The sequence below is a fragment of the Zalophus californianus genome, chromosome 5 (genome assembly GCF_009762305.2).
Source record: "Zalophus californianus isolate mZalCal1 chromosome 5, mZalCal1.pri.v2, whole genome shotgun sequence".
Taxonomy (NCBI): domain Eukaryota; kingdom Metazoa; phylum Chordata; class Mammalia; order Carnivora; family Otariidae; genus Zalophus; species Zalophus californianus.
This window is the reverse complement of record NC_045599.1, coordinates 114,702,832-114,728,181: the sequence shown is the minus strand read 5'-3', so window position 1 is coordinate 114,728,181 and position 25,350 is coordinate 114,702,832. Positions and strand designations below refer to the sequence as shown.

General features: G+C 40.8%; 1 protein-coding gene across 7 annotated transcripts in view; it reads right to left on the bottom strand.

Moving 5' to 3' along the window:
- Positions 1-25,350, bottom strand: part of ARL15 (ADP ribosylation factor like GTPase 15) — a 395,108-nt gene that overhangs the window by 262,275 nt on the left and 107,483 nt on the right. Inside the window, exon 1 of one of the 7 annotated variants that reach the window (XR_003522162.1) lies at positions 1,023-1,146. The exons of 1 other annotated variant lie outside the window; for it this stretch is intronic. Coding sequence is in view for 5 of the 6 variants with exons in the window: in XM_027606166.2 (XP_027461967.1) it covers positions 1,023-1,094 (72 nt within the window). In the remaining variant the exon portion in view is untranslated. Of the gene's footprint in view, positions 1-1,022; positions 1,147-7,057; positions 7,200-25,350 lie in introns of those variants that run through there. 5 more of the 7 variants (XM_027606162.2, XM_027606165.2, XM_027606166.2 and 2 more) reach the window with 5 other exon arrangements.

Below are 25,350 nucleotides of genomic sequence, written 5' to 3'. Positions count from 1 at the left end.
ACAGACTCTAATTCAAGACATTCCTATACTCCTAGCTCTCTACAATTTCAGGACTTTTCATATTAAAAATCGGTCAAGGGGGAGAAGGGTGGGTTTTTGTTTTTGTTTTTTAAACTAAAACTCAAAAAGGTAGCTAAGTAGAAGATAAAGGTCTTACTTTTACTATGTAATTCTTCTAATGGCTAGATGGAAGATCTAATTTCTAACTATAGATTTTTAAAATAACAGAATTATCCAGTAGAACTAGCAGAAAATTTCCCAGGCATGACTGTAATAAGATTCAAGCTTTATATGAATATTCACACACGTACCCAAATTAGGATTTCACCTGGGTCAGTTTCAGACCATGTATTTTTTTTCTCCTATAGAGCCAAGAAATAAAAAATTGAGCTGAAAATGAACGATTAATGCATTTTGTATCAAATCCCATTTTTGGTCACTATCTGAACATAACACTTCTATATGGGAAGTGGGGCAAAAAAATATATAAACAGTTTAATATTCCTTACCAAGGGCATTTTCCTATACTTTGTACACTTAGGAAGAGTCAGGGAATGAAGACATTTGGAAGAGTCAGGAAATGAAGACATTTAAAAAGAGCTAGGCTCCCTAAGTGGACCTTCAAGAAGGTTTAAGTATCCTCTAAAAATCCCCAGAAGAGATCCTAACAAAGCAAATTCTCTCTGCTCTTGGTACTTTGGGTGCTTTTGGAACTGGAGCTGGGGAGCCTTGTAACACAAGAAAGCAAAACAAATCAAACTCAAGCTGGCTTCCTGGTAGCCCCTAACAGTGGAAATCCTACTCCCAGATTTGGGGAAGCAACAGAGCATTCCTTCACTTAACCATCTTGAGGCTCCACAAAGAGGGGCCCGAGGCCCACATACCCCATCAGTCACCAATTCCTGGTCTGCCCCACTTGGACTCTGTGATCTCCCTGCTGCTCTCAGCCCTAAAGCCTTTGTTCAGAAAACATCCCCACTATCTCCTAGATAACAGTCTGTTCTCCCAACTGGTCTCCTTACCTCAGGTTTACCACACTCCAGTTCAGTCTCCAAAATGCTAACAATGACCTTTCTTAAACACATCCAAGTCATTCCCAAGATTTCAAATCTTTCCACGACCACCTAGAACTGTCAGGATAAAGTCCAAGCTCCTTATCTAAGCAGATAGGCTCCTCATGATCTGGACTTTGCCTTCATTTGTGGTCTCCAATGGCTGTTCGAGGGATCACGTGAGATAATGGTTGTAATGTCTGTAAAGCACCTAAACCAGGGTTTGACACACAAAATTTAAAATTATATCTTAAGTTTATAATGTAGAGGAGATGATTTTCCACCACGTTAATGACCCCCATGGCAGTCATACGGATCTGTGTGCACAGGTTGTGTTCCAGTCTCTTTCATGCTCCAAGTGCAAGGAACTGGCCCTCTTGCCTACACATCATTCTCCACTATCTCCCTCTAGCTGGCTCCTAGTCACCCTTCGAAATGCAGCTCCATGATCTTTTTTTTCCCCAGAAAGACTTTTGTGCCCTCAGTCTGACTTAGATGATCTTCTTTAACTTCTTTAGCACCTTTTCTATTCCACTGTCGTAACACTTCTCATTCTGTGAAGCTGATTTCCAGTCCATACTCCCCCCACCGGACTTGGAGCCCTTGAATGTAGGCACCACTTCTAATTCAGCTTTGGAACTTCAGTGTCTGACACAGCATCCACCCCGTGGTTGATAAGCTCCCCTGTGATTCAGTACATGGCTTTATTAAGTGCATAGTCTGACAAGCCTGAAATGGAGACCCACTGGGATCTGGAGAAGTTATTTCAACGATATCTGTTTCCCAATCCAGAAAGTGGGGATCATCTCCCAGACTGCTGGGAGCAGTCAGTGAGATACTCTATACCAAATGCTCTCAATAGTGCTCAATCAGTAGGTATTACCATCATGACTTACTAGATTTCTCACTTAGAGTTGTTTTCCTAAAGAGAACAGATTTTTCTGGCCAATCAGGACTCTTTTCAGAGTAGATAATTAAAGAATTAATCCAGCGTTTGGATTTATTTTATTATCCATTTGGTCAAAGTTCTGATATGATATACCAAATGCCAACGGTGACCAAGGACATGTAGACAGTCCTTTGATTTGCTATAATAATAGCTATTAAAAGGGATCATGGTATGATGTATTGTGGGACCATCACTGGATTTTTTTTTTTTTTTCTTCACCTGAGAGGAGAAAACTCCTATGAAACGGCTTTTAAACATTACTGGTATATCTTAACAGCTAAACCAATTCTCTGAATCTGAATGTGAATCTCCTCCTACGTGTATGTGGACCTAGACAAAAGCATAATAGGGAGTCAAGGGTCTGTAACCCATGTATACCCTCAAATCTCGTTGCTGTTAACTGCTGACAAAGATGAATGTTTACTACGGTCTAGCACTGAGAAGCCAATACAGTGCGCGAGATGTGCTCTCGCCTCACACATCAACACCCGTGTCAGACAGATTCTGACTGGAGTCTGCACTGGTGGCGGCGGGGGCGGGGGGCACAGCTGGGTATTTCAGATCCACAGCTGAGCTGGCAGCAGTGGTAGTTCAAGTCATCTTCTCACTTTAGAAGCTGGAATTAATCGGAGAGAGTTATTTAAAGGTGCGTTTCATTAAAGAGGCGCTTTCCAGCCACTGTCAAACTTCACAGAGGCTGAACACAGATGAAGGCAGCTCTACCTGAGGTCATCGGAGCCATCACCAGGTTTCTCTCAGCCCCCACACGTCACTGATCAAAAATGAAATACCCACAAAAATAACCTTCCATTCCCTCACAATAGCAGTAGCATGTGCACTTCATATTAAAAACATTTTTCTTATTTGCTCTATTTAATTCCCTGGGATAGAGCACAAATGCCTTAAATTATGTCCCCATATAGGTTATATAGACAATACGGGTCCCATTTAACAGGTTGGTGAAGATGTCTGAGGGCTCTGTGGGCCTGACCTATTTAACTGGGGTCTTCCTACAACAAAGTCTGACCAACTTTTTTTTTTTCTTTTTTGAGGGATCAAATAAGGCACCAACTCCCATCAAAGGAGTTCTGAAGCTACCAAGAAAATACGATAATTTCAAAGAAGTGTCCTTTTTCTTTTACACCAGACAGGAGTCTGCTTCTAAACAGCAGCATACTGATAATTCACAGAATAGATGAGAAGCTAAAGGACAGCAAGAACCAAGGCAGCCCATGGTGACATGGCAGCAACCGCTACTTTAGGAGTCTCCATTTGTACTAACTACTTGGCACCCTGCACCCAACTCCACTGTGGTGTAAGAATGACCTCCGACTGCACCAGCCAGGTGCCAATGAGCATCAGGCTGGAGCATCCAACTAGACGAACCTCGGCTTCATGCTGGGGTTCTGGCTGCCAGGGAGCAGAGAAGAAAAAATAGCTGTCCCCTACCTTCAGCAATGAAAGGAGGGAGCCCTGAAGCCAAGCTCCTGTGGGATGGCAAATAGAGCATTCATTTGTAGGGCAGCCAAAAACAACACCAACTACACATTCTGTCCCTTGGCCCAACAGACAGAAGACTTTTTCTATTATTACAATTTAAAGAACATAAAATACAACAGCATTTGTTGATCTTCCAATTCCATGGATTTACTCTGAAAGAATATGCCAGAGTCTTAGGAATGGCCAAGAAGAGTCCAGCTGACTCAAGGCAGAGGGCAGGATGGAAGCTAGCAGAAAATCTGGCTGGGATTTTCCTGAGCAAACACGTTTGCCCTCTTAATGTCCCACTTATGCACTCACAGCTCTTCTGTCCTACGTGCCTTCTCTGCTTTCCTTCTATCATCCTACCACTCCATTCTTACATGTATGAAGGTGGGGGGTGGCTGTGTATGTACAGAAGGCTAAGGCCTGGCACCTCTGATGTCCACACTTGCATATTCTCGCTTTCCTTTCACTTTAGTATCTTGGTGGAAAACGGGACAGGGCAGACTTGGAGATGTGTACAGCATGTAGCTTTTGTTACTTAAGAACAAAAATTCAATCAGGTAGTTGTCTGTGCTACAGCTTGTCACTAGAAACACAAATCCCCTAATGATGTGTGACTGGGCCGTTTTTTTGTTTTTGTTCTTTCATAGATCATTCTGGTGGTCAACATATTTCTCCAACGTATAATTCTTCCGGTCTCCCTTTTCTGGCTTGCAAATTACAGCATAATCGAGAAGCAACTGTTACAACAAAAAACTACTCATCTGGAACATACACACACAAAAAGAGCAATCATATTTATGCTTTGCAAAAAATTAAAAATTTTTAAAAACCATGGTCTTTGGCTGACAAATTCAGCTTTCCCAAAAGAATAAAATCTGAATGCTTGCAGTAAACAAGCATGTTAAAGAACAACTAACGATATGGAGAAGGAGGTTGGAAGGAAGAGCATTAGATAACAGCGTGGTTTGTTTGTTTTGTTTTGTTAAAGGACGTTTTGTCTCAGTTGGTGAATCTGTGGAAATAATTTATGGCAGTCTGTACAAGGAATTATGACCCCACCTGAATGGACTCTGTAGTTCTCCATGGCTCTCCAGAAGCAGGAAAGGCTACACTCATGATTCTCTGAATCTAGTGTTAGAATCGATTTTATAATTACAATAATAGTGCATACAAAGGTCCTCAAGGGAACGGTTCGTGGACAAATTAGAGACACTGTTGGCAGAGATAAAATATTCATCACCAAAAGAGTACATAAAATGTATCTGAGAGGATCAGGACTCATCTGGGAATCACAAGGGGAGTAAGACATTACTGGAAAAATGCAAGTATTCTCTGCTACGTAAAAATCTGAAACAAAGAATTTCAGTCTTAACTAATTCTGTATATATTAAAGTAAGACCTCACGGTCACATAATCTGGTGGCAGTGGGATACGGTAGAGAATACAAAATTGCCTTGAGATTTTCTTAACTAGCAAGACTTCCAAATCAAGTACACAGGAACACCACAGCTCTCCACGATCCCGTTAGTTTTCTGTGACTTACAATTTCCTGTAATTTCTATTCACATATTTCTATTCACCCTCAAAAAAGTACAGATGATATGAAATCTTCAACCCTGAGATTTTTGAAATGCTACATTATGCAATATTAAATCATGTATTTCTTATATGCTTTCTTAGATTTTTTATCGTAAGCCATAGCTAGTCCTTCTTTGAAAGAAATAAGAAGTGAATAAGGTAATAAAAAGAGATCCAATAAAATCTGATCAGATAGGAGCAAAAGATATACTCTAAATCTCCTTCAGTTCAGGTTAAAGTAGGGATTTCCAGCGTTCACAGACCAAGGACAGAAAGGCAAAAGGAGCCAAAAGGAGGGGGGGGGGGTCACACGGAGCACACTACGTAATGGGCTCGCTCACCTGTAACTTCATACAGGATATGCCTCAGTGGTAGTTGCAACTGCCGCCTCAAATACTCTACTGAATCTTAGCTTGAGCATTTCCTACACTTTCATTACAAGACTCAGTATTTCTTCTACTCCAACAATAAATGAGATTTCAAAAAGGTTCAAGATTTAGAAAACAAAGCACACAATACTAAAATGTCAACTGCTGATAATTACACTTCACATACGTTCATTCAGGTTTAATACAATTTCTAACAACTTAACATTCAAATTATCTGGCTATAAAAAGCATATTAGTTAACAAAATTTCTGGCTAGCCTTCTAAGACCTCTGTCTGACTAGATGAGTGTTTCAGGAAACAGTGGTACTCTAGGTGTGATGGGGGCATCATTACTGAAGAGGAAAAAAAAAAAAGACCCAAAAAACAACAGAAAGAGGGTCATAAACCACAAAGAAAAGGAGAGTTCAAAGATAGGTTTAACAGGAAATGGACACCAAATGCAGAAAATACATGGGGGAAAGAAAATACTTATTTAGGATATGTCCCAGATAATGTACTGCAGGCTTCACCAGCCTTTGTGCTGGGTGCCTACCTCCGCTCTTCTTCTCCCTGCTCTGTGGGCCCGCAGGCTGACCTGTAGGGACTGCACAGCTGGGCACCCCGGACTTGGCTTCTAGTCCGATTGCACAGAGTAGAGGCACCAGTTAAGAGAAGGCAGAAAGAATGATATTGGGTGTTTATTCCCTCAGCTGCCTGAGAGTGAGACCCACAGCTCCAATCAGGCTAGCCCCTCCACTCAGCCCTCTCTGCCTCTGGGTTCCCATAAGGGCTCCCTCACTTTGCTCCTTTGGGACTAGCAATGGTTTCCTCAGTGTCCACACCTCTGTATATTCTCATTAGTTAAAGCTCCTCAAATTACCCAATTTGAATAGATCATTTTTTTCCCTGCCAGAACCCTGATAGAGTCTTCTTAGCAATTGAAATGGAATCAAGAATGACACCTATATTTTTGGCTTTAACAACTAAGGAATTAAGGTTTGGGGGTATTGGAGGAGAAAGAAATTTAAGAATTTGGTTTTAGTTATCTCTGAGATGCCTATTTGGGGTTCTGAAGAGGGGTCAGTATTGATATAAATGTGAGTATCACTGGGTAGTTCTTAAGGCACGGGTGAGGTCACCTAGGGAGTCTGTACGTCCGGAGGGGAATGTGAGTTTTCTTGGTATTCTTGTAAGAAATGACTCCTTTTGTAAACTAATGTTGAAATTACTAAAGGCAAAATGTAAAAACTTCACTTTCTTATGCTTTTGTCTTATAAATCCCATTATTGTACTTTAACATTTGGTCCCATTAACAAACTTAATTTATTAAATTCCCTTTAATTTTAAATTGTATTTATGAACTTAATATATTTACTTTTTTTAAAGCACTTCAATTGCTTAACACAAACATTTCAAAGTACTAAATTCTTTGTAACACCAATAAATCAAACATAAAACTTGGTAGATCTTAAGTTCTCAAACATTTCAATTCTGATTACAAAAACATACAAGATCACAAGTCTAAATTATTCAATTTGATCGTTTTAATTAGAATCACAATTAAATCATGATTATAGGAAAAAATCTTTTAATTACAAAAGTTAAAGTTATTTCAAACCTACCACGAAAATATCAATAATTAAAGTTTGATTTACTTTATGTCCATCCACAATTCTAAATTTCATCCAAAGACTTCTGACAGCAAGTCATGATTTGGATTCTTCTGTAAAGTATCAGCGATGTATAGAATTCTTTGCCAAGTCCCTATAATGGAAATGCCAGGCCTTAAAAATGGTTTTGTTAAGGAGCAGGTACCCCAGAGTGAAGCTGGTATCACATAATTCTTCCCTGAGATCTGGATCAGCAACATCCCTCCTAGGCTGTACCTAAATTATTTCATTAATTCACCGGATTTGCATTTCTTTGCATTTTAATGGCTTCCTATCTAGTTCTAAGGACACATTAAGGCCAATATTGTGGGCTGCGGTATTGCTCTTCTGGAAAACCAGTCTTACCACCAGATTCTAATCCCTTCAGCCTAATCGGGGAAAGTGCTGCAGCTTTCCTCCTCCCTGTCCCTAAAACTCCCCCTCCTACTGGGTGATGCCCCCCGGTATACAGCGTGCGGCTTTTTGTCCAACCAGGAAAGGGGGATTAGAGGAAAAGGGGAAGGGGGCCGAGGGAAGGGGAGAAAGGCAAGGACTCTCTCCAGGACCCACTTCTTCCTCCGTCTGCTTTCTGTTAGAGCAAAACGATTTAAAAGCATCATCTCTGTTTCCTCTCTTTCCTTTCTCTCCCAAACCCACTCTTAGCAGGCTTTAACCGCGCGTGCTTGCTCTCTTCTCCTCAAGGTCATCAGGGAAGTCCCCGGTATAGACCCAATGGTCAAATCTCAGCCCTCATGTTACACGTCCTTTTAACACAACTCTCACCGTTTCCGCCTTACAGCTTTCTCACTTTAACTCCTGGACACCACCCACTCTTCTGGATTTTCTCTTATTTTCACCGACTAGGGGGTTCCTCTCTAGTTGCTTCATCCCACCAACCTCTTATTCCTGGGATATCTGAGGCTGACCTAAAGCTTCTTTTCTATCTACACTCACATGCTTGATCTCATCCAGTCACATGCTTTCCGTGTCTCTAGAAGCTTTTAACTTTAAATTTGTATCTGCAGCATGGACCTCTGAACTCACAAGCAAATTATTCTGCCTATCCCAACTTGGATATCTAACTGGCGTCTCAAACTGAACATAGCCTGAATAGCACTCCTCACTTGTTCCCAACCTTTTCCTCCTCCATTAGCAACAACTCCGTTTGCGCTCAGGCCAAAAACCCTGGGATAATCCTTGGTATCTTTTTTGTTCTCTCAAACCACACAACTAATCAAGAAATTCTGTCAGTAATAGCTTCAAAATATATCCAGAATCCAACTACTGCTTGCCCTCTACCGTTACAACTCTGGCCTAAGCCAGGATCACCGTTTGTCTGGATTACTCTCCCTTTACCCACAGCTTTGTTTTCTGCTATTCCAGTTATGCACTTTGAAGCTCACTCCAGAAGCAGGTGATCCTCCTTCTAAAGAGTATCCTCAGCAGGTCAATAGGAGCCTAATGCTACGTCACAGCGCCTACGTCATTCCCCTGACTTCATCTCATCACACAGGCACTTTATCACCTCACATCATCACAAGGAGGGTGAGTGCAGGCCAATAAGACTGTGAGAGAGAGACCACTTCACGTAACTTTTATTATGGTATACTGTTATAATTGTTCTATCTTTTTATTAGTTGTTAATCTCTTACTGTGTCTATTTTATAAATTAACCTTTATCACAGGCATCTACATACAGGAAAAAACATATATACAGGGTTCAGTACCATCCGAGGTATCAAGTACCCACTGGGGGTCTTAGATCGTATCCCCAGCAGCTAAAGGGGGACAGGGAGACTGCGCAGTCTCACAGCCGGCTTCCTGCTTCTGCCCTAGCCTCCCCAGAATCTGTTTACAGCACAGCAACTGGAGCGGTTCTGTTAAAACGCGGCATAGCTCTGGGGCGCCTGGGTGGCTCAGCTGGTTGAGCACCTGACTCGATTTCGGTTCAGATCATGATCTCAGCATCATGGGATCAAACCCTGTGTAGGGCTCCTCACTCATCGAGGAGTCTGCTGGAAGTTCTTTCCCCCTCTCCCTCTGCTCCTCCCACCCCCCTCCACAGTTCACGTGTGCACATTCTTGTCTCTAAAATAAATCTTTTAAAAAAAAATTTTAAAGAGGACATTCCTTTAAACACACACACACACACACACACACACACACACACACACACACACACACACACACACACACACACACACACACACACACACACACACACACACACACACACACACACACACACACACACACACACACCCATAGCTCTTTTCCACTCTAAGTCCTCTCAGGCCACCAATCTAACTCAGGGTAAAAATCAAAGTCCTTATAATGGACTGTATGATCCTACAAAATCTGCCACCACCTCTGTCCCTACCATCCCTCCCCCTCCTACAATTTCATCCCCCAGTTGCCCAGGCAAACTGGTGTCTTAGCAGTTCCTGGATCATGCAAGGCACAATCCTACTTCAGGACCCTTGCACTTGCCATTCCCTCTGCCTGCAAATCTCTCACCCTAGATACACAGGTGATTCAGTCACTCCTTTATCTTGTTTGGGTCCCTGCTCATAATCACTTTTCAGTGAGACGTGCCCTAATTACTCTTTATTAAAAAGTATATCCTTCCCTCCTCACAACATTCCCTATCCCCCTTTCCTGCTATGTTTTTCCATAACATTTATCTTCGTAAGAAGATATTCAATAATTTACTTACTCATTGGTTTGAAATCTCTCCTCACTAGAATGGAAATCCTATGAGGGCAGGAGTTTCGCAGGCTTTTGACTGATACATCCTTAGTAACTAGAACATGAGCACACATCCCATACATTTTTTATTAAAGATTTATCTATTTGAGAGAGAGAGAGAGAGCACGTGAGTGGTGGGAAGGAACAGGGGGAGAGGGAAAGAGAAACCCAAGCAGACTCTGCCCTGAACGTGGAGCCCAACACAGGGCTCAATGTCATGACCCTGAGATCATGGCCTGAGCAGAAACCAAGAGTTGGAGGGTCAACCGACTGAGCCACCAGGCGTTCCCCCCAGCAATAAATATTTTTAAACTGATTTGTTGAATGGTTTCCATAGATCCTCTACAAGCATATTGGATTATTTCCTAACCTCTTATTAGATTGAGGTCAATGGAGTTTATATTCTATCCATCTTTTCCTTGAACATAAACACATATCCTCTTAAATCACATCTTATTGGTTTTGGCATATCTTATACCTTTACCTGACTTAGGAAGTTTTGTTTTGCTCTAGAATTACAACACTAATATCATGCCAATGACAAAGAGGGGGTAGGTCTAGGCAATCCTGGAGCTGTCCAACCCTTCCAAGTTGGGTACAAGAGGAGAAACCAAGCAGTCTAACGGGGGGGGGGGGGGGGGGGGGGACAACTAGAAAACAGGGTCATAAAAGTCAAGAAAGATTAAGTGCTTCAACAAGAGGGAGGAGAAGGTGATCAACTAAGATAAATGCTTCTAAGTAGTAACTTAAGATCAGAACACACAGAAAACCGTTACATTTGGGAATATGCAGGATGTTGGTGATCTTGCTAATCTCAGAGGAATAGTAGAAATGGAAATCCAGGGTGTGTCTTTACGTCCAAATATGCATTTTCTCACTTGAGGTGTTTTACCTGGGCCATTCCCCTCAATTCTCATTGTTCCAACTATACTGAGGACTTCCAAATTCTATGTACAGGCTTCAATCTCTTTCTGGATACTCAAGCCAGTGTTTTTAAGTTCCCTGTTAGACATCTCTATCTAGATATCCCTTAGGCACTCAAAAACTCAAATTCATCATTAATCTTCCCACCCATTTGTTCCTCATTCCTGTATGTCCTACTTTAGTAAATGGCACCATCCAACCCACCATCTACCGCCAGAAACCATTTAAACATCCTCACTCCTTTCTCTTTCACACTGCTCACAATTGATGAAGGCCCCCACTTGTGCTGATTCTACCTCTTAAATTTTTCTGCAATGTATATATGTTCTATCCCTACTGTTTTACAACAGAGCCTTCATTGTTTATTGACAGCACTGTAACTACTTCAACATATGTCCAGCACATCACACCTGCTGAATCAACTACTTGTTGATTCACTGAAGTGCTCATAGGGCTCTATTAAAGTTGCTCAGATTTATGGTTATAAAATCAGTCTGAGATATCACCGATGAGATATCATTGATGGATCTACCACAAATAAAGCACCGAATGGAAAGTACCATCTGGATTTGAGTGTTCACTGGGAGATTATGGTCGTGAACACTGTAGAATCCTGCCTATGACTGTCACTCATTGGAATTATTCCCACTATTACTTTCCATAGTTGCTCCTTGTCCACTCGACCTTCCACAATGTATTTCCCCTTCCTAACTTACTCTCCATTGTCTACAAATTGTAACTCCAATGAAAGAACCTGAGCATTGCTAAGACAGACAAAATAGGTAACACATTATTAGTTTCTCTTTGTTGAGACGTGGACCCAATGAGATGTTCATCTTGAACAAGAAGTGACAAGTCATGACTGGGAGAACACAGGCAAGGAGAGGAGAGGATGCAAGCCTAAGACTCATGACTGCTCACTTCCTGCAATGTTCTGAGACCCAGCTACATAGTCTTGACCTTGATAACCTTCAGAAGGCCTCACCAGGAGAGCATAGAAAAGACCTCAGAACGATTTTGGCCCCAAAACATTTTTGAAGCAAGTTAGAAAAGTTATGAAACTCACAGTTGTCATACTTGACTCACGTCCAGAAACACAACTCAAATGAAGCATGTAGTCTAAATGGTTGATGGTTTTCAGCTGGATGTACTTTCCAGCCACCTAAAATGAAAAATCTTTCTCTAGTCTTACTCTAATAAAAATCTTTGACCTGGCAAGGGGAGGAAAAAACAAACAAACAAAAAATTATCTACCTCTTTGTCAAAGTGAGGAGAGGGGTTGGGTAATAGAAGATGGAATAACTTTACATAGTTCTAAGCACTGTAATTTATAGGTTAAATACAGTCTAGAAGGCCAAAGCCTGGAAAGAATCTACTATCAGCATACCTGATATATCATACCCAAAAAAACAAATCCCCTGTTACCTAACTCTTACCATGGAAGAGTTTTACTTTCAGCTGTACACACTTCCCAAGGGGATCTCTAGTCATGCTATTTGGATTCCCAAAGGGCTGGCCTGGAGTGGGGTGTCCCACACAGTAGGGTGTCCCCATCTCTATAGTAGATGGAAACGATATACAGACTTCCTGAGACACTCAGGATGACTATTACTCAGAAAGTAAGTCCATATTCCTTTTGTCCAAGAGGCAATACTGTTCTCATTTCTCATGGCCCACATACCCCTCCTAACTCCTCCTCCCTGCTCTAGGCTCACACTGCACTCTGTATGCTCATTATTTCATGTTGCTCATGATCAATTACTATATTGCATTAGAGCCAACATATGACTGAATGTCTGTCTCTCCCATTAAATGTACGGTTTAACGCAATCATTTATTCAACTTTGCATCATTATGCCTGACAGCGTGTTTGTGAGATGTGTCAATCAATGGATAAAATTAATCATGGCTAATCTCAAGCAAATTGAACAGATCCATTAAAATAGTCCAGAATCAAGATTAGATTGGATTAATGGAAAATATGAAGGTTTTAGTCTCACTTTTTGAGGTAGATTCTCTATTCACTACCCATATTCTAACTGGTAATTTACTTGCAAGCCTCAGAAAAATCTAAAAAAGGTATTCCTTGTCTCAGACTTTGAAAATTATCTTTTAAGAATAACAGATGCAGGGGAGTTCACTTTAAAGTATATTTTAAGAACAATAATTTTTTTTGTAAAGATTTTATCCATTTATTTAATTGACAGAGACAGCGAGAGAGGGAACAGAAGCAGGGGAAGTGGGCGAGAGAGAAGCAAGCTTCCCGCCAAGCAGGGAGCCCGATGCAGGGCTCGATCCCCGGACCCCGGAACCATAACCTGAGCCGAAGGCAGTCACCAACTGAGCCACCCAGGCGCCCCTTAAGAACAATAATTTAAATGAGATATGAACATTTACATACTAACAGCTCTTTGGGGCTAAGAATGAAAACAATTGTCTGAATCATTTGATTTATATAAGGAAAAAAGATAAAGCTGACTGAAAGCTTCTGGAACCAGGAGTTTTGAGTCAGAGCTATACATTTCTTATAACAACCCCTATCCCCATAATTGGGGTGTCCCTCTCAAAAATCAAACAACCTGTGGTCAATATATCCCGAGGCAACAAGACTCGAGAGGGTTATTTCAACAAAAAGAAATTAAAATTTTGTGTTCAGACAATCAATAAAGATGTGGAATAAAATGAATCCAACCCCTTACCTTGTTTTTATTCATAAGGAATCCTACAAAGAAGATTTTACCAGGATACAAAATAAGATGATTTAAATAACTACAAAAACAAATGGAGGCCATAAAGTTCTTCCACAGGCTAGAGAAGGAAATAATTTGCTGTCTCCATTAATCTAAAGGTTGGTCCAACCCCTCATGTTTCAGGAAAAGTTCTGTTATGTCTAGTCCAGTTATAGGCACACATAGAGGTACATTTGACTTTTTTTCTATTTTTTTCTGATGCTTAAAGTACTTGTAAAAAATAATTCAATCAAATGTGTAAGGGAGAAAAGTCAAAGTCCCTCCATACTCTAACCTCCGAAAAAGTTATGGGTGTTTGGTTCTTCAACTTTTTTATGCATATATACTAGTGTTTATACTATACTATACTAGTGTTTATGCACTGTTTTTTCTTTTTACACAAAAACAGGATCACTGTATGCATAGTTATGCAACTAGTTAGTTCATTGTTTCTCTGATTTCTCATAGACAATCCTCTGTTCTGTTGATTCTTTTTAATGTCAGCACAAAGTTTCACTGTATGATCACCCCAAAATGGATTTAACCAGTCCCCAACTGGCTGATACATGGTTAATTTTAAACTATACAGAATTTAGATTTTATTTTTTTAAGATTTTATGTATTTATTTGACAGAGAGACACAGCGAGAGAGGGAACACAAGCAGGGGGAGTGGGAGAGGGAGAAGCAGGCTCCCCACGGAGCAGGGAGCCCGACGCGGGGCTCGATCCCAGGACCCCGGGACCATGACCTGAGCCGAAGGCAGATGCTTAACAACTGAGACACCCAGGTACCCCCAGAATTTAGATTTTAGAGCTAGAGAAGACCTTATAGTGTACAAGGTTGTCATTTCACAGATTAAAATACTGAACCCTCAAAATACCGAAGCATATTCATCAAAAAGGTCACAGGCTTGCTCGGAGACAGGCAGGGAATATGGACTGCAGCTTTCTCTACTAAAGTTGAGAGCTCAAACTCGAGGATCCGACTTCCGGGTTTGACTCTCACCCAGCTTCATGATTTACTAGCTGAGTGAGCCACCTTTGCTAATCCTTTAACCTCTCTGAGACCGTTTTCTTATCTCCATAATGGTGATAATTATATAGTTTTTTGTCAAGTTTGTTTGTTTTAATATAAAGTGCTCAGAGTATTACACTGGCAATGAAGCAGTAAGTGCTAAATCCTACTGTTGTGGGCTAAATGTTTATGTCTCCCCCTTCAAATTCATTATTTTGAAATGCTAACCCCCGATAGGACAGTATTGGGAAGTAGGGCCTTTGGGAGGTGATCAGGTCTTTAAGGGTGGAGCCCTCATGAGTGGGATTAGTGCCCTTATATAAAAGAGATGCCAGAGAACAATCTTGTCCCTCCCACCATGTGGAAACACAGCAAAAAGTCTGGGCTGTCTATGAACGTCAGGAAGCAGGCCCTCATCAGACACTGAATCTGCTAGCTCTTTCACCTTGGACTTCCGAGGCTCTCGAACTGTAAAAAATAAATAAATAAATAAATAAATAAATAAATAAATAAATAAATAAATAAATGTTTGTTGTTTAAGCCACTCATTCTATAGTACTTTGGTATAGCAGCCTGCACTAAGACAATATTGTTGCTATCATTATACCATGCTACTTCAAGCTTATTTTATAGAATATTAACATTTCTGTTCGTATGGAGAGAATAGAAAGCCCAAGATTCTGGTTGTTATTCAAAATGTTGATATATCATTCCTTATTAAAACATGAAATTACGTTAACAGCTATAGTGAGATATACTGAATTGTAAGTGATGAGATTTAAGTATATCCAATTGAAATAGAACTCTTACAAATGTGAATAAACATTTATTTATGTTAGGGTTACTAGTTACCCATATAAGCCTCCTGGGAATGAGGATTGGAGGAAGAAAAGGAAATCAAAACCAACAGTCCAACTATATTTTCATTCATATGAATTTTACAGTAAAGGGCGAAAATTTTAAGCTCCAAAGAATATGCCAGTAAATATACTGCATTGATTCTTGAGCAGTAAAGACACCTGGGTCCAGTGGTAGGCTAACATTTGCAGGAAACAGATGTGTTGGTTTTACCTCTTTGTGACTGGTAAGATTTGCACTTCCTTTAATATTGGTGGTATTACTGGTTTTCTGTTTTATTCTTTATTTTTTTTTTACCTCAAACACATCAGCCTGAAGTTTATTAGCATAGTCCAAAACGTTTGAACACCTTTCAACAGCAAGAACACCACACTATATACCTGTGCGGCAAAGCCTAAGAAACCCACCAGGACCAGAGTCTCTGTTCTCATTCTAATGCTCTTCCCTTCTATATCCCCATCAGCTACATGTTACATTTTTCTTCATTGGTCAAAATAATGAAATTTTAGGTCACAGAATACTTTTCACTTTTTTATGATCTAACAGCTTTTACTAAAAAAAAAAAAAAAAAAAAGCAGAGTTCATTTCAAAACTTAAAAGATTGAGTATGTAGCTCACCAGAATGGCCCAAGAGAGTCAGCATGTGGAACACAAATTACTTGTTGAAGTTAAAATTTATAGAGCATTTTGGCTGGTTCAAGACTAAAATTTAGGAGGTCAAGTAGGTGTTTAAAGGAAACTTATTTTAGACTGAACTCATCACTATTACACTTAAAGTCACTTTAGCCATTTAAAATTTAAATTTGAATATTTAAGAATCAGGGGATATTTTCATCACTTTTTCAAAAGGAATCTTTGGTAATAAAAAGTCAAGCAGGACTCAGATCAAAGGTTAAAATTTCTCAGACCATATTTCTTTCTCAGGCCTGCACCCCCTAATCAGGTAAACAAGCCTCAATTGTTAAAATTATATAGCTTGGACCCTAAAGAAAAAGCAATTAAACATTCTTGTGACATCATGGGAAATTCTACTTTGAATATAGATCAACAGCAAAAAGAAATAATAAAGTAGTCGATTAGCACACTTGCTGGCCCAGCTTTGCAACATATAAGCTCTTTAAAATTTTAATGCATAGTCTTCTTAGTGATAGAAAATGGAAAGAAAACAAGCATGAAATTGGAAAAGATCATGTCTGGGTCTCACCCCATCCCACTTTCAAAGAACTGAACTTGGTCTGTGTCTCCCAGAGACTGGCACCCAGACAAGAATAACTCTGGCAGGTCATTCCCAGGTCCTGAGTGGACTCCTGCTTTAGGACGATGTCCTTCTCGTCTCTCTGTATGTTACTGTATGTGAAATTCACTTACATCCCAAATGCACCTCACCTGAGAAGACCCACTCTGAGACTATGCTGACGGGAAGAATCCGGAATTGGAAGTGTAAGACAGAAGGAAAAAGGGAGGAAATATTAATCTGGAGTGTCATGGTGAAAAGGCAGCAGGAACTTGCCTGCGTATCTTCAGGTAATGAGAAACATCTCACAAAGGCCAAGGAAAGAACTTTAAGTGATTGCTCTTTTAACTCGCCTTTTCAGGGAATGTCTTAAGGCCGGTGTCACAGAAAAGCACCTAAACAGGAGGGGCTGCCCCTGCTTCATGATCACACTAGCTCTCAGCATAATTAAAACTAATCCTTTTACCTGCCTACATTTCTTACAAGCAATCTGTCTAGCGCAGTGCATAAAAAGGTCTGGATGCTTTGCACTGACAAGATTCAATCAGTACTTCGACATTTGGGGGAGAAAAATGCAAGTCCCAACAGCGGCAGCTCATTCGCTTATTGAAAACATTCAGCTATTTTAAAAGGCTTAGAACACGCAGAGCATAATGGTGTAGCAAAATGACAAGCCCTCATCAGAGGCCCTGCATCCAAAACTTGCTTACCTCAAGCTCTGAGACATAGCCAAGACATGAAAACCCTGGAGAAGGGAAAATTTATGCCATGACTTGCATTAAGAAACAGGCTGTAGAACCAACAAATGTTTACAAACCAGTTTTGGGTGCTGGAAATTACACAGGGAGGATGGGGAGAAAAAAAAAACAACAACAAAAACCCTCTTTCACGAAATAGTTGATACAATTATAAACCAGCTCCCTAGAAGGGTGACCTTGTGCTAGGGTGAGGGAGAGGTCAGTCCTGCTCTGTCCTCACGTCACCCTCCTGGCAGAACCGAAGGGAAAACACAGGGAATACCTTGACTTAGGTGCCGCGGGAGAGATATTTCACTCTTTTTTTTTTTATATATAAGATTTTATTTATTTATGTGACAGAGAGAGGGACAGCGAGAGAGGGAACACAAGCAGGAGGGAGTGGCAGAGGGAGAAGCAGGCTTCCCGCGGAGCCGGGAGCCCGATGCGGGGCTCGAGCCCAGGACCCTGGCATCATGACCTGAGCCGAAGGCAGACGCTCAACGACTGAGCCACCCAGGCGCCCTGAGACATTTCACTCTTGCAACACACACTTTGACCATTGAAGACAAACTGTCTATGCAGTTTTCTTCCTCTCCACACTCTGACAGAGGGGCCCGAACAACAGCTAAATAACTTGAGCCACGATTATCCTGTTTCAGTGATTGTTCTCACACGGTTATTTTATTTAAACATTACTTGTTAGAAAGTCAAAAATCCTGCCTTTCCAAATTGGATTTACTTTCACCACTTTTTTGCAGCTCAGTTGCCTATCATGGGATATACCACCCCTGCGCCCCGGTCTCTTATCTCAATGCCTCCAAGTCAGTAGGGGAGGCAAACAGGGTTAGTGATTCTCATCACCTCAACAGCTTTCCTTGGTTTCCTCTTCCATTCACATCTACAGCTTTCCAGAAACAAGAGGGTGAGGTACCCCAAAGTCCCTGATCTTCTCATCTGAGTAACTGGGGCTCCTCAGAAAGTTTCAAGCCAGGAATTTAAAGTCACGTGGATTATAATCAGGCAAGCAAGACATGTGACTGGCAAAAAAAAAACTCAAAGCAAGGAAGGATTCCCTCACAGCCCAAAACATTGGTACCAGCCAGAGTAGATACAAATGAATTATAAAGGTGTTATTTTTAAAGTCACTCGAATGAGTTCTCCTTTGCCCCAGTTTAATGACTCCCAGCCCCTTAAAGGTTTAATGTTTATTTTTTTAGGCAGGTACAGCAAAGGAGCATCCTCCTACACCGTAGAACAATCAAGGCAGAAAAACGGTGTTTGTGTGATACAGAGGTGTGCTGAGGAGGACGATGGCTTGCCCCCAGCACGTCCGCATCCTAATCCCTGGAGCCTGTAAATATGTTACGTTACATGGAAAGAGGGTGAACTGAGGTTGCTAACCAGCTGACCTTTACAAGAATACGCTGGAATGATCGAGGTGGCCCCGATGTAATCACAGTGGTCCTTCAATGGGGAAGGAGGAGAGACAGAGCACTGTGAGAAAGAAGGGCTAGTCATCGATGGCTGTGGGGACGGAAAGGCTCGGGAGCCGAGGCACATCAGCCTCCAGACACTGGAAAAGGCTGGACAATGGCTTCTCCCCCAGAGCCTCCAGAAAAGGATGCAATCCCACCGACACATTGATTTTATCCTGGTGAGATTCATGTCAGACTTCTCACCTCCAGAACCGTCGAGTAATGTATTATTTTTTAATTTATTTATTTGAGGAAGCAGGGGGAGCGGCAGGCAGAGGGAGAAGCAGGCTCCCCGCTGAGCAGGGAGCCCGACGCAATGCAGGGATCAATCCCGGGACACCAGAATCATGACCTGAGCTTCATGAAGGCAGACGCTTAACCAACTGAGCCACCCAGGTGCCCCTAATGTATGTTGTTTTAAGTCACCAAGCATGTGGTAATTTGTTATAGCAGCAGAGATGCTGAAGAATGGCCCAGCTCTTTTAAATTATACAGAAGATCATTTTGTCTGTAATTATCCTTGAAGTATTTGCAAGAAAGGATGTTATATTTTTGTTTTCATTTTCCTTATTAGGGTTTTCTGAGGTCAGATTAATATCTGGCATATCAACTTCCATGAATGAGTGAAATCAAGAGAAAAGAAGTTTCAACAAATTTCTGAATTAAAAAGCAATGTAGTGAAGTCAGAGAAGCAGTGGTTGTCCATTCTAAGGGCAGGAAAAGTTAACGTGATTCCCCATTCTCTGCCACAGCTTCAGGAGGCTCCCTATCTTCCACAGGCAATCACCCCACGTGGGAACAGTCCATCCAAATATCTTAAGAAAAAAAAAAAAGAAAAAAAATCGTAGGTTGTTTCCTCCCTGTCACCTGGCCTCATTTTACTCTCCTGAATCCTCAATCCCTCCCACACAATTCACTTTACCTTCCTCTCTTCTTCTGTCTTTTACATACACACCTCTCACTTGTTGATATAAACCTCAGGGGGCATAGATTTAATATCAACCAAGAGAAAATATAATTATCCTCAAGTAGATACAAAAGGTTAATATATTTTAAAACCAAAACAGGGTAACATCTAACTTCTGGTCACCTAACCATCAATCTCAACTATATCTAAGACATAGCTAAGAAAATAAAATGGAGAAAAAAGGCATCTGGGTAGTCAAAGGAGATATGCCAAAGTGTATCAACTCTAAATTTATATACTTCATTCACAGTAAAATTCCCCAGGTTCGTAGTCCCAATCTAATGACATTCATTTAGATAGAATTCTAACAGATTAGATTATCTAGTTTCGGCAGATTCAAAACATGAGGGTGAAAAACAGGAAGAGAGGAAGGACAGATATCTTTTTAAAAAGAGGGGAAGGTAACATCCATTTACGGAGTACTTACCAAATGCTTAGCCTGTATGGAGCACTTTGACCACCTGATCCGACACAGAAGATGAAACTTTGCTCTCCCTGGAGCTAAGTGGCCCAGAATTAGAAAAAGGGGATATATGTACATACATATATATGAGCAGGAAGAGAACTCAATCTTTTCTCCCTCTGATTCAGAAATGAACTCTTTTTCCACCAAACTGTATCACCTCAAAATCAACACAAACACTGCTTCTTGACAGTAAGGGTCTGAATGAAAAAATGAGTCAAAACACAAGCCCAAGATTTCAGCAAGAGCACCATTGTAGAGGGTCACATAAAGCTGAAAAGACACTCATGCATTACTGAAAATCTCTTAAAGGCATCCCTATATAAAAGGATTTTTCAAGAAAGGTAAAATCATGATTCCTACAGATACAAAATATGTATCCAAAGTTCCTTTTAACTCATTAATTAATTAATTAATTAACTGAGGGAATGGAAAGAGATGTCACAGCCAGTTCAAAAGAGCAGCCAAAGAACCACAAATTTAATGTAGCAAAGGAATGTTGAAACAAATGTGCAAACACTGGTCAACTGCATTCCCCAGGATATAACTAATTTGCATCTCTATGGACAAGAATTATCTGTACGGGTTTCAATTTTCTACAACTTCTAGTTCTACAGAGTTATAAAACAGTCTAGTCAAAGACAAAAACTCAGGCCCTAATGTAGAGAAATCCCCTCAGACAGGGTTGAAAGTTTATCCTGGCATTGAAAGAGTATCCAAGTCTTTTTTTGCCCATTTTAAAGTACTACATTTTTCTTATATCAACCCTGCACCATAGCACAGTGACCGATAACTACACTGTCTTCAGTATATTCTTGCAAAGACTAAATTTGCGATAAAAACTTGAAAATTTTTCCATCTAGTTGGCTATCTACGTAGACCTGCCAATCCCAATGATGCTGGATAAATGTTTTGTTGCTGCGGAATGTACCCACTGCATACTTGAAAAGTGATTGGAAGGCAAGGTGGGGCGATTGTTAGAGGATAACCTTCCCAAGTATTTCCTAGTATCACAACTCCCCTTATTAGATTTCTGGACGATAAACTATTCAACACCATTTGATTTCTCTTCTTAAAGCACAAGTCCAATATCTTGTTCCTATTTGCTAATATATAAGTCTGTGAAAGTAAAAGCCAACATCCAATGATTTTCATATTGTCAATTCTATGGTATTTTTTGGTGATGTACAGGTCATATACACAAGCTTCGACATCTAGCTCAGTAACATTGATTTTAAGACTCTTACAGACAATTTTAATCATGGCAATTCCTTTGTGTGTGTGGAGCCATCAACTAGGGCCATTCCATATACAAATGAATGATCCCCAGAACTAAGAAGGTCAGTGATCCACAGTGAACTGAGAAAGTTAATATAGGGCTTTTCTTTCTATAAAAAGTTACCTTTATAAACTTGCTACTGAGGCCGAGGGGTAGGAGGGGTGAAAGCTCTCTCTGTCATGAAATGAACTTAGTGACAGTACATAAGCATTGTTTTTCTAATGTCTTTACGGCAAAGTAAAGCCATATAACCAGGCTTTTGTCTTTATTATGTTCCATAAAATCCCTAAATCTGGAAGCTAGTACATAAAAATCTTTGGAAATCAAGTAATAAAGGATATATTAGGTTATATACAGTTTTCATTTTGAGAAGGACATCAATGTATTTGTCATATGTTAATCAAACCACAAAATGTCCTTTGGGATAAAGACAACTTTTCCATCCACTGTTATGAGCACTGATAAAAAAACAAATCCCATGCGACCATCATCTATGCCAGACTCCATTGTATTTGCTGTAATTCCCGCAGGAGACTTGCAGAAATTCCACACTGCCCATATTTTCAAGAATTAAGACTTTCACTTTTCTTTCTCTCCCAACACTTCTTCTAAGAACTTAGTCTTAAACTGTCATAAATGAACTAAGATTTTTGGCAGATGTACATTGCTCTGAATTGTTCATCAGTACCTATGATACCTAAACATGAATTTCTGTTGTTCCCTTTTAAGCTGATTCCAGACTGTGGCCTTCTTAAAGTCCCTGACAAATTGCCCAATACCCAATCTTCCTTCTAGAAACTAATGAAAATGCACACACCCTAAAATTTTGATAATGGTAAAGAAGTTTCAAGACAAGTTTTTACTTTTTTCCTACCTTTTTATATGGCAGTGTAGGCACAATAAAATTTGTAAAGTTAAGGTATAACACTTAAAATTTCTCAGAATTGTGGGTCCAAAGTCAAAATTAAAGCAGTCATTCTGAACATTTCTGCCTAATTTTAGAGCCAGCAAAACTCATTTAGTAATTACCACTCAGAATCCATGTATTTATATGTAGCTTGTGGAGTATTTTTCATGAAATACCGGAGAAATGTGGAGTCATTTACTAATAATTATCTTTGCTACTAATTCCCTTGCACTTTTCCAACTCCCCTGATTGCACACCCCTGAAATAGCTAGTAACTGCTATGGTGTGGAGAGCTCTCAGTCTGGGTGAAGTACTTCCCAAGCACTTTAGGAGGATTATCGCATTTAATCCTCACAACTCCCCTGGGAGGTACACACTTTAATCAGCCCCTGTGACCCTGAAGGAAACTGCAGTTTAGAGAAAACACTTGCCCAAGATTATACAGCTAACACAATCTGGAATTTGAACACAGGCCTAATCTGCTTTTAAAAAAATTAACCACTGCCCTGTATACCTCTTAGGGAAAAGACAGCAGGTAACAAAGTTATTCTACGTTGTTTCTTCTCAACAGAAGGTTAGGGCCTGGCCCTGGATCCCCAAATATCAGACATCCCAGAATTACTGTCCATCTTCACTGGCTGGCCCATCTAACATACTGCAGATCTGTTCTTTGACTATAAGGTGTGATCTTCTAGGAGATGAGGGACATGCCACTTCAACTATTATTAGACCCAAGACCCAGTGAGGAACTCAAACCTGGTATCTTACATATGATTAATCATTCAACAAACCTTATGTGAGCACCGCCATATTTAGGTAACAGTTAAAGCAAGTGACATTTTGCAATGGAGAACCAAATATGTGAAAGGCAGGTTCTTGTCCTCTAGGAACTTCCAGACAAAGGCATGAAGAAGACCGTCTCCAGCAACAGCCACTAGAGATACCTGATGATCGCTATTTTTTAATAATTTTTTTAAAGATTTTATTTTTTTTTTTTGACAGAGAGCACAAGCAGGGGAAGTAACAGGCAGGGGGAAAGGGAGAGGCAGGCTCACCGCCGAGCAGGGAGCCCAATGTGGGGCTCGATCCCAAGGACCCTGGAATCATGACCTGAGCCGACGGCAGATGCTTAACCAACGGGGCCACCCAGGTGTCCCTTTAAATAGTTTTTAAATTCTCTTTGGAGAATCCAGATTAATAGCACCAAATAAGAGACCTCAATAGGAAAAAGAAAAGAAACCAAATAGTGGGAGTAATAGACAACGAGTTTTACAATGAACTGGCCCCGAAAGTCTGAGCCTGTTTAATCCTAGCAGTTTTATCGTTTATGTACAGTTGTTAAGACTTACAGTGGCAAAAACAACAAACTCCAGCATCTCAAGCACAGTCATTAGAGGCTCATGGGTGCCAAAAGATGAACAGGAAGGCATGCTCCCTGCCTTCATGGAAGTTAATAGTCCAGAGAGGAAGTTAAATGCTAAACAAGGAGAAATACATTTTAATACTGACAGTAAGACATACTATGAAGGAAAAGAATAAGGTGCGTTTTAAAGATTTTGTTTATTTATTTGAGAGTGAGAAAGAGAGTGCACATGCAAGCGGGGGGTGGGGCAGGGGACAGAGGGGGTAGAGAGAGGGAAGGGAAGGGGAAAGAACTCAGACAGACTTCACACTGAGCATGGAGCCCAATGCGGGGCTCGCTCTCAGGACCCTGAGATCATGACCTGAGCCGAAACCAAGAGTTGGCTGCTTAACCAACCTGAGCCACCCAGGTGCCGCAATAGGGTGTTTTTTTTTTTTAAAGTTTAACAGAGCTAGTCCAATTAAATGGAGTTAGGAAGACAAAACTGGGGGGGGGGGGGGGGGCGGCAATATTAGCTGAAAGATAGATAAAAGTTAGCCAGACTAAGAATGAGGAAAAGAATGGAGAAGGAGCTGCAGTTGTGTAAGCCTTGAGGAAGAAAATAGTTTGACTTGTTATGGAAATTGAAAAGGCCCATGCTGTAGTGAAGTAGCCATTGCGGAAAGCAGGAAAGAGGCCCAAGAAAAGGTAAGGGGCAGCCAAACTATGAATACACCTGAACCAAAAGTCTTCCAATAACCCCTGAAGATAGACTACAACTGTCTATAACCAACATCTCAGATAAAGACAAATGATGAATATCCAAATCCCACATCTGAGAAAATTAGCAATATTAAATAACATAAATTGACTTTCAAAATTCTTAAGTGATGGCCAATTTGGAACTGGAAAGGCTCATCTAATCCAACAAACCCCAATCCCTCCAAATGAGTTAAGAAAGGAGGTCCATGCATCAGATGCTGTTATGTTTTCTTGCCCTTTTTTCAGAGAAACCATGCCCCTCTACCACAGCTCTTTGGTGCCCTAAACCACATGATCAGAATATACAAAACATACATGGACTCTAAGCCACTATTGTGTAGGTGCACAGGATGTGGCACACGCCTACACCCAGAGTTCCTTTCAATATGCCAGAGTGGGGGTGTCATATGCACAGGGAGAGTAAGAAAACAGCCCACGTGCACTGAAAACCCTTCTGATAGAGACATTTCACTGTAGCCCAATGTTACCTCTTAAAAAAAAAAAATATGAAAGGCACAGGGGCACCTGCGTGGCCCCGTCAGTTAAACATCTGACTCTTGGTTTCCACTCAGGTCATGATCTCAGGGTCCTGGGATTCAGCCCCACGTGGGGCTCCGCGCTCGGGCTGAGTCCGCTTGGGATTCTCTCTCCCTCTGCCCCTCCTCCCACTTGTGCTCTCTCTAAAATAGATCTAAAAACAACAACAACAACAACAAGTGAAAGGCACAAGCATCCAAACACAGGCAGAGTCTGCCTGCATTTGGTCTTACTTCTGTGGAATGGTCAACTGCACACAGACTTTCTGGCCAAACTGTCAAGAAGGCAA